This window comes from Camelina sativa, chromosome 6 (assembly GCF_000633955.1).
Source record: "Camelina sativa cultivar DH55 chromosome 6, Cs, whole genome shotgun sequence".
NCBI classification, from domain to species: domain Eukaryota; kingdom Viridiplantae; phylum Streptophyta; class Magnoliopsida; order Brassicales; family Brassicaceae; genus Camelina; species Camelina sativa.
In genome coordinates, this window is record NC_025690.1 from 18,767,494 (window position 1) to 18,786,173 (window position 18,680).

At 33.5% G+C, this 18,680-nt stretch overlaps 5 protein-coding genes across 5 annotated transcripts; 3 read left to right on the forward strand and 2 right to left on the reverse strand.

The window, feature by feature from the left end:
* On the reverse strand, positions 372–954 carry LOC109133504. Its single transcript, XM_019246914.1, has one exon. It carries the CDS (start codon positions 847–849, stop codon positions 601–603), a length of 249 nt encoding a protein of 82 aa, XP_019102459.1. The 5' UTR covers positions 850–954; the 3' UTR covers positions 372–600.
* On the reverse strand, positions 1,151–3,484 carry LOC104792212 (pyruvate dehydrogenase E1 component subunit beta-3, chloroplastic-like). The gene is made up of 5 exons (XM_010518305.2): positions 3,312–3,484; positions 3,041–3,159; positions 2,892–2,935; positions 1,678–2,313; positions 1,151–1,598 (listed from the first exon to the last, which is right to left on the reverse strand). Exons 1-5 carry the CDS (start codon positions 3,418–3,420, stop codon positions 1,262–1,264), a joined length of 1,245 nt encoding a protein of 414 aa, XP_010516607.1. The 5' UTR covers positions 3,421–3,484; the 3' UTR covers positions 1,151–1,261.
* Positions 12,360–13,411, forward strand: LOC104792213 (protein TIFY 5B-like). The gene is made up of 2 exons (XM_010518306.2): positions 12,360–12,629; positions 12,724–13,411. Exons 1-2 carry the CDS (start codon positions 12,556–12,558, stop codon positions 13,037–13,039), a joined length of 390 nt encoding a protein of 129 aa, XP_010516608.1. The 5' UTR covers positions 12,360–12,555; the 3' UTR covers positions 13,040–13,411.
* Positions 15,478–16,615, forward strand: LOC104792214. Its single transcript, XM_010518307.2, has one exon. The coding sequence runs from the start codon at positions 15,543–15,545 to the stop codon at positions 16,425–16,427; it is 885 nt and encodes a 294-aa protein (XP_010516609.1). The 5' UTR covers positions 15,478–15,542; the 3' UTR covers positions 16,428–16,615.
* On the forward strand, positions 17,446–18,590 carry LOC104792215 (transcription termination factor MTEF1, chloroplastic-like). The gene is made up of 2 exons (XM_010518308.2): positions 17,446–18,041; positions 18,128–18,590. Exons 1-2 carry the CDS (start codon positions 17,446–17,448, stop codon positions 18,441–18,443), a joined length of 912 nt encoding a protein of 303 aa, XP_010516610.1. The 3' UTR covers positions 18,444–18,590.

The following is an 18,680-nucleotide window of genomic DNA, read 5'->3' on the forward strand; positions in this document are numbered from 1 at the left end:
AAGTAAGGCAAAACTGATTTCATATAATTAACCAATTTTGTAGTGATTTAAGTTCTTAATCACACTTTGAAACAATTAATTTCCGAACTGTTAATATCTTAATTCACCACTGCAACCGATTCGGAGTATCCAAGTTATTCGTCACTCAACTGAATTGTAGCAGTCAGTGGTCCGAGTTCTCTCTGTCGATTGAACTAAACTCAAGAGTCCAAATCTACTCAGCTACTACCACACAACCTACAACTTTCAAATAACTAACTTGATACAATGTTCATTATGTATGTGTGAGAGCCACATGGTTTATGTAACACAAAGGATGAAACAGTGCTCGTGGGCCTCGTGCTGATCAAACAAAGAAAAGTCACAATTCGTCCCCAAAATAAGAACGAACCTTAATCATATTGATAGATCTCGAATTGTTTCTTAATAGTATTATACTTTGCAAAAAAAAAAAAAAACACAGAAGCATTCCAATGGAAAATTGCAAAAATCAAGAGAAATTGGCAAACATTTTAGAAATCGAGAGAGAGAGAGAGAGAGAGGTTTATCACAAAGGATGGTAAAAATTAAATACAAACGAAAACTCAAGGAAAGGTCGCATCAGACTGACTTGATCGAGGTGGAGGGATCAGGATCGGAGTTATCGGGAGGAGTATTTGGGATGAGAGGAGCACGAAGACCAGAAGTTGTGTCGATGACGTCTTCGTCGTCGGGATCGTAATCCGGGTTTAGAGATCTGTCGATAGCTTCACGTCCCGACTCCAGGCAAGGCTTACAAGCTAACTCTATCGTTATCCATCCCAAGATTATTCCGGCTATTGCGATCACCGCGCTTGTTATCGCCGCCATTGACTGATCTCTCTCTCTCTCTCTCTCTCTCTCGCTCTCGCTCTAATGCCTCCCACTCTGTATCTCACCCCTTTCGACTCTTCCCTCAATCAACGATAGAGTTAGCTTATGAAATGTCAAATATCAAACTAGAAATGTCAGTTATACCCTCCTTCTTTCAGTATATTCGTCGGCAAGAAAGAATTATGAATAAATTACCTTAATTATATTTTGTTGATTTTTATTTTTTGACTAGTGTAAAATATGAGTAAGTGATGAAGACGTTGTTACAATGTGTTATTGTCAAATATAAAGTATGGTGAATATGGAAGTTATCTATAGAATTGTTTAAATGTTCAAATTGAAATATTTTTAGTCTCATTTATCCAAGGAAAACAAAAAGTAAAAACATTTACTGTAAAAAAAGAAAAAATCACTGGCAGAGTTGTTCGACGGCAGTGACGATTTGAGCTGGTTGAACAACCGTCCATTCCTCCAATGTACCGGCGTATGGAGTTGGAACATCTTGAGAAGACAAACACATCACAGGAGCATCCAAGTAGTCGTGAAAGTTCTCGTTTATGGCAGCTGTCAAGCTGGCTCCGATTCCTCCCGTTCTCATACATTCCTCTACAATCAAAACCCGGTGGGTCTTCTTCACGGAGTTTCCAATTGTGTGGAGATCGAAAGGCTTCAGCGACCTAATGTCGATAACCTCTGGATCATACCCTTTGTTCACCAGCGTCTTTGCAGCCTGCATTACATGGTACCTGATACAAGTTTTCTATTAGTTCTGGATTTTGTTTCGAATTCAACTAAGAAAAGCTTTTAGTTTTTTTAATTCAGTACCTCATCCTCGAATACGTCAGTATCGTGATGTGTTCACCGGGTCTGACCATTTCGGCTTCTTCTAGATTACAGATATATTCTTCGTCCGGGATACTCTCCTTGAGGTTATAGAGCAGAACATGTTCAAACAGAATCACGGGATTCTCGCTTCTTATCGCCGCTTTCATTAATCCTTTCGCGTTGTAAGGTGTTGAGCAAGCCACCATCTGAATCCCAGGAATTGACTGGAAGTAAGACTCGAGCCGCTGGGAATGCTCAGCTCCAAGCTGCCGGCCAACACCACCAGGCCCACGGATTACAACCGGGATAGTGAATTGACCACCAGATGTATAGTGAAGCATGCCACAGTTGTTGGAGATTTGGTTGAAAGCTAAAAGTAGAAACCCCATGTTCATACCTTCGATGATAGGTCTTAGTCCTGTCATGGCAGCTCCAATGCCCATACCGGTGAAGGCGTTTTCACAAATTGGAGTATCCAGAACCCTGAGATCGCCGAACTTGTCAGCTAGGCCTTTGGTAACTTTGTATGAGCCTCCGTAATGGCCTACGTCTTCACCCATGACACATACATGTGGATCTCTGTCCATCTCTTCTTCTAGACCTTCTTGAAGAGCCTCATATAGCAATAGCTCATGTCTGCACAGGTTTTTCTAGCTACAATTTAGTTACGCTTATGTTGTGGCAAGAGGAATACGCCTCTGAAATGGAAATAGGTTTATCTCACGGAATATAGAGGCAAGATCAGAAGATGTGCTACTTGGAACAATAAATGCATAAGTGAATATGTGTTCATGAAGGAAGGAAAGTAGCTAAATGCATGAATGTAAAAGCTTCCACGGAAAAGCACAGCTTTGAGAATGTCCAACTAATCGTTTTCAATGGAAAAGCACAGTCTTTGCAATCACTTAATAAAATTTGATGTTATCAATTTGAGAACTACCACTTGTGGAGATCCCCCAAGTATGGCTCTTTTGAACATAGATTCAAACATAATCTAGAACTGACCGCATCTGAAACCACCAGACTTAAGGCATTTGTATAATCAAACATGATGAATCTAACCAGTCAAAGCAGTATCATATATCTGATGCACTATAGTCTATAGATAATCCCTGAGCCTGAACTAGCAAACAAGAGAGAACTTGTTCCCCTCAATTAACATCCAATGTTATGGTGATAAGTAAGAAAGTAACAACAAAGAATGCAGAACATACCCAGACTTTAATGAGGTGGAACTGGCAGCAGTGTCCGCCTTCGTCTACAGGAATCGAGAACCACCCATCAAAAGATCCATTACAGATTCTTAAGAAGAGAAGAAGATACAAATCCAACAACAACAAAAAAAGATTAAACACATACATACCGCAGTAACAGCATTTGGTATCATCAACGGCTGAGAACGACGAGCTATGAGGCTAGAAGAACCAAAGCTTTTATTAGTCCCATCATCAGATCCAGCCACAATGTAACTCTTACTCCTCACTACATCAAAAAAAAAAATCCCCCATACAACAAAACTCGTAAGATCTTTACCAAAATTCATATAAAAAAATAAGCAATTACCATCCCTAAAATCAGATCGTTCCCCAAATTCGAAATCGAAGCAAACAAACAAAAAAAGGAGGGAGGCAAACCTGAGAGAGAAGAGCGAGAAGGAGCTACGAATTTGTTGGAATCGATAGAATTAAACGGCGTAAGAGCCGCGGCAGCTCCAGCTCCAGCTCCTTGGAGTATCGCAGACATTGTTCCCAGAAAAATCAAAGAGAGGAAAAAAAAAAAAAAAATCAATACTGACAAGTGTTAGAACAGAGAAACAAGAGCGGAGAAATCGATTCAGATATAAAATCTGATAAAATCCGGTTATTGCCGGTATAGTGACCCTAATCTGCCTACTTTCGTATTTTGGTAGTTCCACCTGAACCAACTAAATTGCACTTACCCACTTTTAGATTTTAGAACATTGTTCAACTCAAAATTATTAAGCAATACATTTGTTTATTTTTTTGTATGTGTAATAATAAGTTGAACGATATATGTATTGAATTTTTTTGTCAGTGTTTATAAATTTTCGTCCACTATAAAAGACATATCTTATTCAAAAATGTAGTTTACTAAAAAAATGTTTAATGAACTTTTTTTTTATGAATTTGATGATATCAGTGACTCTACACAATTTTTTTTTTTTTTTGTTGTTGTTGTTGTTGTAATTCTAAACTTTATTGGCAAAATTAAAAAAAAAAATGAGATGCTTCTTAAGTTGAATTTTAGAGCATTTGGCATTTGCATTGTTAAAAACTATGAGAGCCTCTCAGTATATATTATTTTAATAATTTAATACGATATTATCATTTATTTAAAAATTAAATTATAAAAAAGAAATTTAGCTTTTAACAATTTATCAGCGATTGAGAATCATTTCTCATTTTTCTCATTTTTATTTATTATTTAATTGATGAGAAATTATTTCAATATCAGCGAGCACGTAGCCTTATAGAATCGAGGAAATTTGAAAAGCAAAGAACAAAACAAATTATTTTATTGTCGGTGTCTCAATTATTTAACAATAAACCTTCGTTATGTATGTGTGTATATCACTGTTTTTTTTAATGGGTGTGTATATTATTGTTATTGTTAATTAATTATATACAATAATCAGAAATTTTTTGATGAAGAACTTTATATATAATTGGGAATTTTGCACTCACACACACTTTCTCCAAAATTATTTACAACTACACCTACTTTCTACTACTCATATACTTTTCTTAAATTTAATTATCTATTTTCCTTGACTCTTTCTAATCTCTCTACTCTCTCTCTCGTCTCTTTCTCCACATCAGATTTTATTTTCATAATTTAGTAATTAACAAAAAAAATCTAAAAACAAAATTAAAAAACGGTCACAACTTATTTAAAAAAATCAGATATCTTATTTACCGTAAAAAAGAATTATTACTTTTTAGTTCCCAAAATATATCAAAACAAATAATATTTGTGCTATAAAATCCTAATTACTCTATTGCACCTCTCATGATCTTAGTTAAAAGAATCCTAAAATCACTCTCAATTAAATAACTCATGAATTTATTTTTACATGTTTCACCATATATTTTCACAAAAATATTTTAAATTTATCAGTTACAAATTATTTATTTTCCAAACTTATTAATTACTGTAAAAAAATCTATTCGTCAAAAACTATTAAAGTTTCGATAAAAATAAAATCACGTTAATTGATACGTTTCTTTTCCAAAAAAAGAAAGACATGTACAATGCTAAAAAAATAAATAAAGGTAAAAGAAAGAGCATGTTCTTTCTCTTCTACAAAACAAATCGAATTACACATTTAAGAAAAATTAAAGTAAAAAAAAACCAAAAAAAAAAGTAACTGCCACTTAACGTCGCATAATTTAACATATATTAACGAGAAATTAACAACATATGTTAAGCTATCTGAAAATAATAAACAAGTTACTAATTTTTGTAATTAAAATTTTTAAATTTAACTCCTACACGATGATGAAAAAACTTCTTTCTATGATCTTTCTGCTAATTCTACCACTATCTATTTATTTCTCCCCACAATAACAATACTATACCTGCAAAATATGAATGAACAAAACACCAATGGTATCCATGCTACCATGTACACATGGTTATCATTTGTAGCGATCAAACTAAACTAAATGATATCATAGCAGAAGAAAACATGTGCTCATGTCCAACAAACATATGTCAACAAATTAGGGTTAATGAACATGTGGTCAAAGTTAAGTGGATAGGTTTGGATGGAAATCATAAATTTTAATGTATGAATATACTTTGTTATTGCCGCACATTCCGAACTGGTGGTGGAAAAGAGACTAACCTTGGAAAATTTTACTTTGTTTTGAATGAATCCATGAAGACCTATCCATAATTTATTTATCCACTAAACTTTGTTTTATTTTTCTTTTCAAGTTAAGGTCTGTAACTAATCATCATAAACTTTTTTTTATGTTCTTTGAGTTTTGGATAACACATGAATCTTGCAAAGAGATCATAACTAGAGGTGTCAATTGGGCCTAAGGCCTGCGGGCATGGCCCATTAAGTATCATAGCGGATCGGGCTTGGGCCTTTAATTTCATGCCCAAAAATTGGCGGGTCTCGCGGACTCGACCCGTTTGGTTTGCGGGTCAAACGGATTTTGTCCGCTCACGACCGCGGGGGATGCGGATAGTCCGAAATTTCTTTTTGTCTCCTTCCACCAAGTTTCAGTTTTACTCGATTTCTCAATGAATCTGATGAATCTTAAGTTATCGTGAGTAAAGGTCTATGCGAACTTGTCAAGGAATGACGCAAATTGCTATTGGAAGTGAAGACCGGTCACCGACGCTAGCTGAAGAAATGCCGACATGTATGTGACTATGTGAGATAAGTTTTTTTTTGTCTTTGTCTCTCTCTCTGTTTCTCTTAATTGCAGAGGAGCTCCATGATGCTTCCCATAAGTGGTTTGTCAACAATTAGTTGCTTGTTGTTTTATGTAAATTTTTCTTTCTGCAGGGGAGTAGTTTTGGAACCTCCTTGTCCAAAGAACGTTGATGGGATTAGTATTGATCCTGAGCCTAACTGGAATTTCCATAGCTTAGTATCTGAGTTCGAGTATGTTGAAAAGAAGCTCAATGCCTTTTCAAAGTTTCCCCAGCCCATTACTAACACAACCTCGCGATATATATTTATCTTTTTTTCCATTTATGATTAGTTCATTCTAGAGTTCTGCATTGATTTGGGATTGATAACAGCGTACTTAGAAATATCTATCTTCATTGACTTAGCTATAATTTAGAAGTATAGATTGTTTTTGATGTTTTTTGATAAAAAAAAAAGATTATAATCAAATACGATGTGAATAACAATCACCAAACCTTGTGTTCTTTGATGAATGCAACGACCAAACTGATATTGGTAATTACAAAGGATTTAGATTAGGATTAAACCTTGTGTTCATGATTTTTAAGTCTATTGCTTCTCTATATCAGGTGGAGATCTACATGATGGAAGGGAAGTCATTCGTCGACCTTATTATTTTAATTGATTTCTAAATTGTAAGATTTATCTGGGTATGAAGATTCACTGATCCTATTGCGTCTCTATGTTGATGTCATTCTTACGAGATTCCAAGTTCTACAATACTAAGCCACAGAAAATCTCTTCTTTTCCGTATTATAGTTTGTGTTACTCATTGTGCTTTTATTCTTATGGTTTTTAGAAGTCCATAACGGAGAGAAACATGTCGTAGCAGAGAAGAAAAAGGTAATAAAGGAGGTAGAATAGAAGAAGAAGACAATGCCCGCGGGCATGCCCGTTAGACCGTCAATTTTTGCGGGGCGGATATGGGCCATGGTACGTTGCCCGTCGCCCGTTGCGGACCGGTCCGCCGCGGATTACTGGAAAAACGGGACCATCACGGTCGGTCCGTTTGGTCGCGGGCATGCCCGTTTGACATCTCTAATCATAACATAACATAATACTGCAATTGATTAACCACTTATCATTGAACAAATGTTTAATGACAAATGGATACTGTATAATCTAAAAAATCATAAAAAAATATAGCGATATGTATCTTAAAATGTAGAAAATATATAATCATAACATATTATATATAAATAAATAGATAATTTGTTTTATGATAACCATTTAAAGTGTTAACAACAATAAAAAAAAGAGAGAGAAAAGAATGAGAGAAAGAGGAGAGAGGCAGTTTTGCCATAAAAAATGATAGTTAACCCAAAAAACTTGAAAAAGTATAGGAAGAATAGAAAGTATGTGAAAGTGAAAGAAGATGGAGGTAAAGTAGGTGTGAATACAAATCTCCCTATATAATTCGAAAACGTTTCTGTACGTCTTAATATCGATAGCACCATGTACATGTGCGTATTGTTCTTTTTAAAAAATTGATGAGATCGTAAGTTAAATGTGTACATGTGCTCATTAGTCATTTCAGTTCCATACTTTTGAGATCCATTTTCTGTTGAAATCCAAACATTGTATACTGGCATTTCCCACGTGGATTTAACCTTCTTGTTTGGTATGTATGGTATGTGGCCAAACCCAAAATCTGATGGCAGAATCATGCTAACGATTTAGAGCTATTCATCGAGTGGAACATGTGGTTTACAAAACAAGTAATCTACCAAATCACGTGATGGCAATAAATCATTTTATTAAATAATGCAAATAGTGGATAGTGACCAAACAAAGTCAAGTTGTGTTTTATGATATTCATTCCAGTCAAGTAATATACAAATACTCCAATTTTTTAATGGTGAATACAACTTTGTTAACGGCCGGCTTCTTTACATTTTAAAAGTACTATTTGTTAGTGGAGCTTAGCTTAACATCTCGAAAGAACTAACAATTGAAGGATCATCGGAGGAGCCACTTGGATCATCGGATGAGCTTATTGGGTCATCGGAGGAGCTCCTTCGGTCATTGGAGATTCGGAGGAGGTTGAGTGGTTGTTGCTAGCGTTGGTGATTTGCATCGGTCGATGTCGTGTTCCTCATCTTGGGGCTTGGATTTCAGAGCCTTCTTAAGCCAACGATAAACTCGTGGTAAGACGAATCCAAGAAATACAAATGCTATAAGACCCATGATGGATTCCACCTTATGCCCTTTCACAAATAGAGGGGAGAGATAGAAATTGAATTCAAAGGTCTTAAACTAATGTGTACGTGTGCTTAGGCCTGGGCATTCGGTTAACCGTTCGGTTTCGGTTCGGTTGTGTTCGGTTTCGGTTAGTTTAATATAGGAATATAATAACCATTTGGATATTTTAGAAATTTCGGTTAGATTCGGTTTCGGTTTGGTTAGTTGAAGAGAGAACCATAACTAACATAAATTATATTGAAATTAACCAAATAAACCTAATATAACCAAAAGAAACAAAAAATAGCCGAAATTAACCAAAACTATATTACAAAAATATAAAAAGGAAGAAAAATATTGATCCGATTTTACAAAATAGTATTTACCGTATTAAATTCAAAATAATAACTTTTAAATATATTGATTATTTAAAGTATTTAATTGTTTTGAATGTAGAAATAATTAATATTTTAAGTTTATTTTATAGTTTTGCGGTTTGCCTAATATTAAGTATATTATTTTGGGTATATTCTAGGTTTTTCGATATTTCGGTTAACTATTTAATTGTCGGTTCGGTTTGGTTCGGTTTTGGTTAGTTGAACATAGGATTTTACTAACCATTCGGTTATTGGAGGAACTTCGGTTCAGTTTTGGTTTGATTTTTTTTGGTTCGGTTCGGTCGGTTGTTTGTTTACCTGGTTATTTTGCCCAGCACTTTGAGATCGTAAAAACTAAATACGATTTTTCTTTTAAAAAACTAAATATTGTGGGTCTAAATGATAGTAACATATGTTTGGTGGAATTGTTAAGAAATTCTTGAGGAATTTGGAGGGGAAAAATGTTAAATCATTTGCAAACTTGAGGAATTCTGAGATATTTAGATTTTTTTTAACTAAATTATTATTGAAATTATAAACTCTGATTTCAATAGTAAAAGTAGTTAAGAAAAATATTTCTAAGCTAGATAAATATAATAATTTAATTTTATCAAATTGTTGGTTTTAATATATAACTAGGTGATACCCCGTGCTACAGCACGGGATTAAATATTTTGTTAGTTACTTTTTTTTGTAATTTGTATTTTTGCAATGTAGTTTTTTATTTTGACGTATTTTCTTTGTTTATATAGTGTTTATTTGTATATTTGGGGTTATACAGTAAATTGGAAATCTTAATAGAGTAAGTAGTTTGTAGAATGTAGCTTTTCACGGAAACAGATACATTGCAATATTGGATAGTAGTTTTGTAAGAGAATAGACACTCCGCAATATCGGATAGTAGTTTTGTAAGAGGATAGACACACCGCAATATCGAAAAGTAGTTTTGTAAGTGGATGAGTTTTTCTTTATTTGGTTTGTCGTCAAAAGAGGAGAAGTTGTTTGTTAAATTTTAGTGTGAGATATTTCAATAGTTAGGAAACCATTGTATTTGTAGTGAGATTAGGTATATTTAGGTTATCATTTAGAAGTTAACATTTAATCTATCAAATCTCTGCAAAATTGTAAAAAACCAATTTAATTTATAGTTTGATAAAATACATGTTTTAACGGGTTTAACTCAAATTTTTTTATATTTTAAAAATTTTAAGAGTAAAAATATTAATATTACTTGAATATTTTATAGACTTAAATATATTATAATATTTTAAAGTTTCGATGGAGTTCAAATATTTATAAGAATTTTAACATTCTATAATAATTTTAATATTTATAATCTCTTAAACTTTTTTAAAAAAACGTAAATATATTATAATATGTTTACTTTTTAAAAGTTTAAATATGCTCAAATATAGAACCAAATTAAACTGTTAAATTTGGATACCTGATAAATCAAGTTTCCTGCTCATTTGTACTCAAAACATATTAGACATATATTTATAGTGATTATGAACCGTATTCCAAAATATTTAGTCGATGTGGGATATACAATACACATTTTCTGTAAATTAGTTTACAAATTTACATATATATAATTTCTGCGTTTTTTATTCTTTCCATCTATACTAATCATAATTAATTACTAAAATTTTGTTAAGGAAATATTGAAAAATCGAAACTAAATGATGATTTGTTTTTATTTAATTGTATTAAGTTAATTTGTTGTTTTCGTAAATATCTCACAATATAAAAGCAAATCAAATAAGTTTACATATATATACAATTTCGTATTTAATTTATTGATTATTTGGAAGCAACAAAGTCACAATCCATAAGTATTAAAGTTTTCTCATTATTATTAATATTCGTAATAATTATAGGGATTAAGTATGGTAGTAGTTAATATTTGATATTACTGAAATCATTAAATACTCGGATACCAGTTTCCTTATTTATAGGGATAATACATGTGTTTGGTTATGTGAATAATTATTCTTGAATCAAACCAAATACACAATTTGGGTAGTATTAACCCGGATTACAAACAGATCTGTGTGTAAATTTTTGTTCTATTACCGGATTAAAGAGGATCCGCGTCCTGACCCAGTCGTAATTAAGTGGGCGATTAAGGGGTATAATGGTCATTTACTGAAATCGAAACTATAGAGTAATTTAATTAAATTAAGTGATTCTCTAATCATTTTTAATAAAAAATGTACCAAAACAAAGTCATAGTCCAATTTGAGTCTAGTGGGTACTTCTGCTTTAATAGTATAGATTTGGTATTTTTAAGAATTCTGAGATAATTTTATTAATTTAAGAACATTAGTCAGGTTTACGTTTTGGTAAACTGATTTTATGAAAAATATAATAACTTCAAATTTTGCAAAAATTCAACCTTATTTTTTTTACAAATTACAAGTTTTTGCATAATAGTTCTTTGTTATTTAATAACTTAGTATAGTTAACTAATATTGTTTCTAATTAATAATTTTATGATTTTATTTTATTAGTTAGCTTTTTACAATTTTCAGCCTATTCCTCGACTACCATTTGAACTTTGAATTATTCAGCTAGATTATACCCAAAAAAACCACAAAAAAAAAATCAAATAGATTTAACAATTCAGCTTGATTTAGTCAGATTTCTTTATTACTATTGATACCCTAAATTATGATTATGGCTGAATCATGTTTTAAACTATTCATCAAGTGAAATATGTGGTTGACAAAACAAAACAATAAACTAAATCAAGTTATGCAAGGGTGCATAGTGACCAAACAAAGTGAAATCGTTTTTCATGATATTCCACTTGACATTTTTACGATAAAAACTCTCCAATCTTTTTGAAAACAGTGAACATCATATGATCTGTTTTTTTATTCTTCTATTCTCTTTTTTTGGTGATTACAACTGTATTAACATTTAAACGGAGCTATTTTTTTTTCGGATTGAAGTTTTTTTTTTCCATCTCCAAAATTCAAACAATATAACAAAGGGAAATGTTACATTTTTTTCCAAAGTGTTGGTTCTAGTTTCTAAAGTCATTTTTGCTATGAATTTGCTAGATGTTACAATATTTTGTGTCACAAAATATGTAGCATTTTTGCTACAAATTATATATGTTACTATTTGTCATTATATAGCTACACTTAGTAACTAATTAGCTACAATATCTATTAATTTAATTTTTGTCACTAATTTGTAACAGTTTGTAGATATTATTTGTTACTAATTTGTTTGTAGCAAAAAAATGTAACTATATGATACAAATTTACTAATGTTAACGTAAGATCTTATACTGCAGATTTTTTTTTCTGTTATGTCAAACAAAATTATTTTTTTTTCTACTAAAAAGTAAAACCCCCAAAAGAATATCTGTTATTGAAGGCATGAATCAATTATGTATTCGTTTACTGACCAAAAAATAGGTTTGTGATAGAGAATCTTTGTTTTTTAGGCATGAGTCCAATATTTAATCTAATATATTTTCTTCTAACAACCCCAAAAGAATTATAGGATGAATTGCTTAAAAAGATTCTTCTAATGTATTTTTGTATTACAGGAAAAGGAAATGGGTTTTTTTATTTCTTTCAAAACAGAAAAAAAAAACACACACACAAATCATTTTACACGTGGGGAAAAGGATATAAGGAAGCAGATATGTAGTAAAGCTGTGTTCTGTCCAAACTGCCCTGTTCTGTTGCCAGCTTTTGTCTCCTCTTTTCTCTATCCTTATCTTCTCTCTCTCTTTTCGACCACAACACATTCACAACACGCACACAGACATATATAAATCAATAGACTGACACAAAATCACAGCATCATCATCAAAAACTCCACAAGCCTTTTTAACTCACAACTAAAGAGATGGAGATGCAAACAAAATGCGACTTGGAACTTCGCCTATTCCCGTCTTCTTATGATTCTGATTTCCATACATCGTGAGTCTCTCTCTCTTTGTGCTTGATCTGTATTATATGAGTTAGAGTCAATTTACAAACGATACTGATATCGTTTATATTAATGGTTTTGAAGGGTGGAAGAATCGAGCAGCTCTGAAATTTCACAACCAAAGCAAGAATCTCAGATGCTTACCATCTTCTACAACGGGCACATGTGTATTTCTTCAGATCTTACCCATCTTGAGGCTAAAGCTATACTATCGCTAGCGAGTAGAGATGTGGGATCATCGTTGAGAAGTTCAGACGGTTCGGATCCTAGTCCGATGATCACAAACAATATCACCACAATTCATCGTCAAAAGGCCTCTATGAAGAGATCTCTTCGGAGTTTTCTTCAGAAACGAAATGTTCGGATTCAAACATTTATTTATTTATTTTGGCTAAACTAATTAAGGGCAACTTGCCCTTACCATCGTTCCCGACAGCACTAATATTTATTTATTTCAATTTTTCTCTCTTTTTTTTTTTTTTTTTTNGCTGCGACGTAATCCAGTTGTGTTGAGTTTTTATTTTCATGTTTAGGATGCCCTTAATTAGTTTAGCTTTAGAGTTTAAAAGTTTCAGATTGTTCAGCAATACTTTTTTTCTTTCAGCAACTCGTGTTTAAGTGTTCAAGAAAGAAATTTTACTCTTTTAGCTTCTAGGCTTCTAGCTACCTGGATAGATCTAGTAAAACATTTAAACTAACTTACTAACATAAGAACAATTTCAAGTTTAAACGATAGATTTGAAGACATCAAAATATTTATTTTAATATAAAGTATGTATATAATCAAATTCACTTTAAACCTGTCAATGTATTGGTAGCCATGTACTTAATTAAAACTTATAAAGTAATTATTACATAAACAAAACAGAAATCTAAATCTAAATGATTTGGTAAGATGAATCGGCATAATTTTCATTATAAACCATCTTTTACAAATTAAAGAAGGGTGTGAACTTCTTTTTTTTTTTTTTGGAAAAAATAAGGGTGTGAACTTCATGCCGACATAGTTGTTCTCCATATGGCGTTGTGGGGTGCTTATGGTGCGAGAAATATCCATGTACCAAATTCTTCTAGAGATGACAAATTGGCTAGAATTTGTAAACATATTATGTCAAACCTTCGAGTCTTCAAACATCACCTATAAGTTTTCCCTCAATCCTCATGTACATTATACATTTGTATCCCTGGCTGTCCCACTAGTTCATGCCGAATAAGAAAGTCTAAGATCTTTGCCAAAACTATATTGTCAGTTCTCCGTTAGTATACAAGTTAGAGATACTGTATGTGTGACACATTGGACTTCATATATAACAATTGCCTTAGACAATTAAAAAAAAACAGCGTAGAGAGCTTTGTTATTTGAACTGTAAGAATTTACCTGAATTGAACATGCTCGTGAGAACACATTTAGATTTATGAATGATTAAAAGTTAAGAAAAAAAAGGTTCGGCTAAAAGTTGAAGATGTTAAATGAAAATTTAAATAAAAAAACTCACAAGTAACCTCAATTTCTGACTTGTAATTGAGGAAATTCAATATTTATATATGTTTTGAGAAAATTAATTGTGTTTGTTATATATCATCTTCAGTTAGGTTTCATCAAATTATAGTTAGCCTAAAATTTAGACCATTGTACACAATTTTTTTTGAAGAATACACTCCTACACATCTTTAAATTTGTACCATTTTAACAAATTAATTTATAAATAATGCAAAAGAGTTGGGGAAAAAAAAAACATGATGGTTAAAATGAAAAGGATAAAACTTAAAGGCAATACTAAATAATAAACGTGCAAGAATAGTCGAGACATCAGGACAAGTTAAGGTAATTGTAACGCTTGTATGGTAAAATCTAGACCAGCCGCCAACGTGTGAGCTCACATGAACTTCGCTATTGCCACGTTTTGGCTTAACGAACAAGCTGATAGTCAAACTAAATTTTTCGTCTCGGTTATTTTTGTCTGATGAGTGATGATATATACATATGATCTTATACCTATTTTGGCTTCTTATGATACACATAACCCATGTTTAAACTGCTGACAAGTGACAATACAAAGTGTGAGTGATAACCACAATAGTTCATGAAAAATGACTGCAATATACAAGTTTGAAAGATTAAAAATAAATAGAAACTCCAATGAGTTTCTTTCACTCCGGATAAAGAAACGGATTAACTCAGTTCAATCGTTTTGATTCAATCTTCATATTTTATTTTTATTATATAAGTAAATTTTGGTTCATTAGATGATGCAACAAAATAGAATTCACTTTTATAGATACGTGGAAGCAAAGCCATCATATAATCGTTGTTTTATTTTACTTTGTTGTGCTGTCAAAGCGTGGTACATTTTTTCTTATATTGTACATCTCAAAGGTACCTAATGTAATGTATTAAATATATAGGAAAGTAAAAATTACGGATATGTGTTGTTGTCACATGATGACCTGTCGACGTTTATGCAGTACCAAAGCCTCTGTACCTTGACTAAAAATGTGTTTTTACGATTTGCTTATATCACCCAATATTAGACAAATAGTATTAATGTTGTACCTATCCTAAAATACATCTTATATATGTTTAATCGACATTTTCAGGTAAACGAAAAGTAAATCAAAGATTAATTATTAGATGATACTTGCTAAAGACGATTGGGTTTTAAATCCACGTAACTCAAAAGTTAAATCAACATGAAACGACAAATAGCGAATCGTGGCAGGATCCGCAAGTAAGATCTAGTAGTTGATGACAAAGGGTAAATTAGAAAATTTATAAGCTCAATAATTCAGACTTGTGACCCCAATATAAAGAGATCCGACCATGACCAATTCAAAGATCAAACACAATCTACAGCCTTCATCCTAAAACCCAATGCCCAACTCATCACGACCAATCTAACAAAATGACAGAAATGCCCTCGTATGTTGTTGAAAACCCTAATTTCGAGCCTTACAAACCCAAGAAACAATACAACAACTTGTACTCTTCGTTGCTCCCCATCCTCTTATCTATTTTCATCTACATTTTGTGCTTCTGCGTTCTCGACGTGTCTCCTTCGTCGATATTCAAAAACACGAAAATCTTGTTCATCGTCTCCAACGCACTTATCATCATCATCGCTGCTGATTACGGTGCATTCACCGCTAAAGAGGATCACGATTTTTACGGAGAATGCATGGCCGCGATGAGGAACGATGCAAGAGAAAACCCTAGACTGGAAAACGCGGGCTATGGGGTGAGTTTGGCGGCTGATATCAAGAACCGTAGTGTGAAACAAGAAGAAGCCGTGGGAGCGAAAGATATTAAACATTGGTACTTACCTGACAAGGAAGCAAAAATTTCTGAGAGAACCGTACAAGTGGTGAGTGATGAGAACCAACCGAAAAACATAGCTATCGAAAAATACGAGCCAGTAACTGAGCCAAACATTCATAAAACTGCTACTAAAGAAGAAAATTGCGACGCAAGAAAGCTGGTGAACTCTAAACCGTACGGGAGAAGCAAGTCGGATAAGGCTCGTGGTCGCGTGTCAATGATAACTAAGGAACGTCGTCAAGAGATCAAAAATAGACGTAAAAGTTACGATCGAAGTCAATGGGATAGCTCGAAATGGATGGTTGTTCACAAGGGGAAGAAGGCTGAGGAGATGGAAAAGGCGACGCAAAAGTGGGAGAATGTAAGAGAAGAGTCAGAGGAGTTCTCGAAGATGTCGAACGAGGAGTTAAACAGACGAGTAGAAGATTTCATCCAACGGTTCAATCGAGATATCAAACGACAAAGTTTTTAGTCTAGTTTAGTTTAATTTTCTCGTTGTACAAATGCGGCAAAATTTAGTCAACCTTTTTGTGTCATTGTATCTTGTTTATCATTTTTATCTTGCCTTCTTTATGCATTTTGTCATTAGAGTTGGTAATGAGATCATGGAGATAATCGTTAGTTAACACTTCAATGGTTGAAAAAAAATGAAATTAGATTTTTTTTTTTTTTTAAATTGTTGCCGACTGTTTTATATAAATGGAAACTGAGTTTTTTTAATATATATTTAGAATCTGTTTTGTTATTCTAAACAGTAATAAGAAATTTAACTTGATGTTTATAACATACATAACTATATGATTCCAATTTTTTTTTTAAAAAATCTTCCTTTCAAAATCATTTTTTTGGAGATTTTTTTTATATTTAAAATCTAAAAACTTGGTTTAGGTTGGAGTGGAGTCTTTAGGTTGGGCGAGTGTGTGTGGTCTCGGCGTCTCGCCTCCTCTCTCTGTTCCTTCCAGGGTGTGAATAAATCCTTTCTCTGTTTTACTCTGTTTGATTTTGCTCATTTTGTATATTTTATCAACTGAACTTGAAACCCGTTCTTTTAGTTAACTCTGACATGATCATATCATTTATGTCGTTGCGGTGAAGTATGTGAACCAAATCTATGCATTGTAAGATCATCAAGAAAAGATCACAGACACCTATCTATCACATTGTAAGATCATTTCTGAGGAAGAGTCTCGTCAGATGAACAAATCTAGAGAAGATCAAACTACATATTGGGAACACTGAAGGACAATTTGTAATCGTAAATGAGCCAATCATTGTACAAGAAGGAGTGCCACGTGTTTGGATGTCTTTTTTGGATTATCCAAACTACAGAAAATGAAACATTTTTGCAATCTCATTTAACCAATCACGGCACAATATATTGCCACGTGGCAATAATCCACCTTACCCTTTCACACTCTTCTTTCTTCTTCTCCTTCATCAGACCATCCAAAGACCACATCATCATCTCTCTCTCTCTGCTCACTTCCACCATGTCTGCAGCTCTGAGCTCGTCCCTCTACATTTCCCCAAAGAAACCTTCATGCCCACAACAATCTCAACCCACGAACTTATCCACCAAACCAACCTCCATCAAAACCAATCTCCATAGCCACCCTCTCTTCTCTGTTGCCGATCAGGCCGTAACATTCCAGATGAAAGAGAAGATCCTCTGTCTCGAGCTCATGGGAATTGAATCGGGCAAAGCCCTCTCTCTCAACCCATTTCTCCGCTCAGCGTCCTTAGACTCCATTGAATCCGTCCTCCATTTCCTTCAATCGAGAGGAATCTACCCAAATGACCTCCCAAGAATCTTGGGGATGTGTCCTACGATCCTCACTTCCGACATCAGAACAGAACTCAACCCTGTCTTCATGTTCCTGTCGAATGATCTCAATGTCCCCGAGAATTCGTACAGAAGAGTGATCAAGAAATGCCCAAGGCTCCTCATTAGCAGTGTAGAAGACCAGCTCAAGCCTGCTCTGTTCTACTTGCGAAGACTTGGTTTCGACGATCTTGACGCTCTTGCTTACCAAGATCCTATCTTACTAGTCTCTAGTGTCGAACACACTCTCATCCCAAAGCTTAGGTAAAAATATTCATCTGCTTTCTCCAACGTTACTAGTGGTATTGATTAAGATTAGAGACTTTACAGTATTGTGATTTGTTGGTCAGATTCTTGGAGAGTATAGGGTACAAAAGATCAGAAGCGATAGGAATGATACTACGATGTCCAGCATTATTCACATTCAGCATAGAGAACAACTTCAAACCAAAGCTTGATTACTTCATGAGTGGGATCAAAGGAAAACTGGAGAATCTAAAAGAGTTCCCTCAGTATTTTGCATTCAGTCTAGAGAAAAGGATAAAGCCAAGACACATAGAACTAATGGAGAGAGGTTTAGAGTTGCCATTGTCACTGATGCTTAAGAGCACTGATGAAGAGTTCGAGCAATTAATCACAAATCCTTCTTCAGTGGCAAACGTATAAAATATTTTTATTGTATATGTGGGCAAATGTTACTACTGATCATCGTGTTCATAGCTTGTATTTTAACATTGCTGCTCTGAAACAATTGTAACTCTATTGAAATCTTCAATTGACAAGATTGAGTAGAGCTTTGTAAGTTGTAGCCAAGCTGACCTCTGTTTTCATGTAAAGTCAAAACGTTGTAAACCAGATTGGGCTTAGAGTGGGCCTCTTGCCAGATTGGGCTGAGTTGGGGGG

Coding starts and splice junctions, on each gene's coding strand:
- LOC104792215 (XM_010518308.2), top strand. CDS start 17,446: ATGTCTGCAGCTCTGAGCTCGTCCCTCTACATTTCCCCAAAGAAACCT. Junction 18,042..18,127: donor ACTCTCATCCCAAAGCTTAG/GTAAAAATATTC, acceptor TTTGTTGGTCAG/ATTCTTGGAGAGTATAGGGT.
- LOC104792212 (XM_010518305.2), bottom strand. CDS start 3,420: ATGTCTGCGATACTCCAAGGAGCTGGAGCTGGAGCTGCCGCGGCTCTT. Junction 3,160..3,311: donor TTCTCGCTCTTCTCTCTCAG/GTTTGCCTCCCT, acceptor TTTTTGATGTAG/TGAGGAGTAAGAGTTACATT. Junction 1,599..1,677: donor CTGACGTATTCGAGGATGAG/GTACTGAATTAA, acceptor AACTTGTATCAG/GTACCATGTAATGCAGGCTG.
- LOC109133504 (XM_019246914.1), bottom strand. CDS start 849: ATGGCGGCGATAACAAGCGCGGTGATCGCAATAGCCGGAATAATCTTG.
- LOC104792214 (XM_010518307.2), top strand. CDS start 15,543: ATGACAGAAATGCCCTCGTATGTTGTTGAAAACCCTAATTTCGAGCCT.
- LOC104792213 (XM_010518306.2), top strand. CDS start 12,556: ATGGAGATGCAAACAAAATGCGACTTGGAACTTCGCCTATTCCCGTCT. Junction 12,630..12,723: donor GATTCTGATTTCCATACATC/GTGAGTCTCTCT, acceptor ATGGTTTTGAAG/GGTGGAAGAATCGAGCAGCT.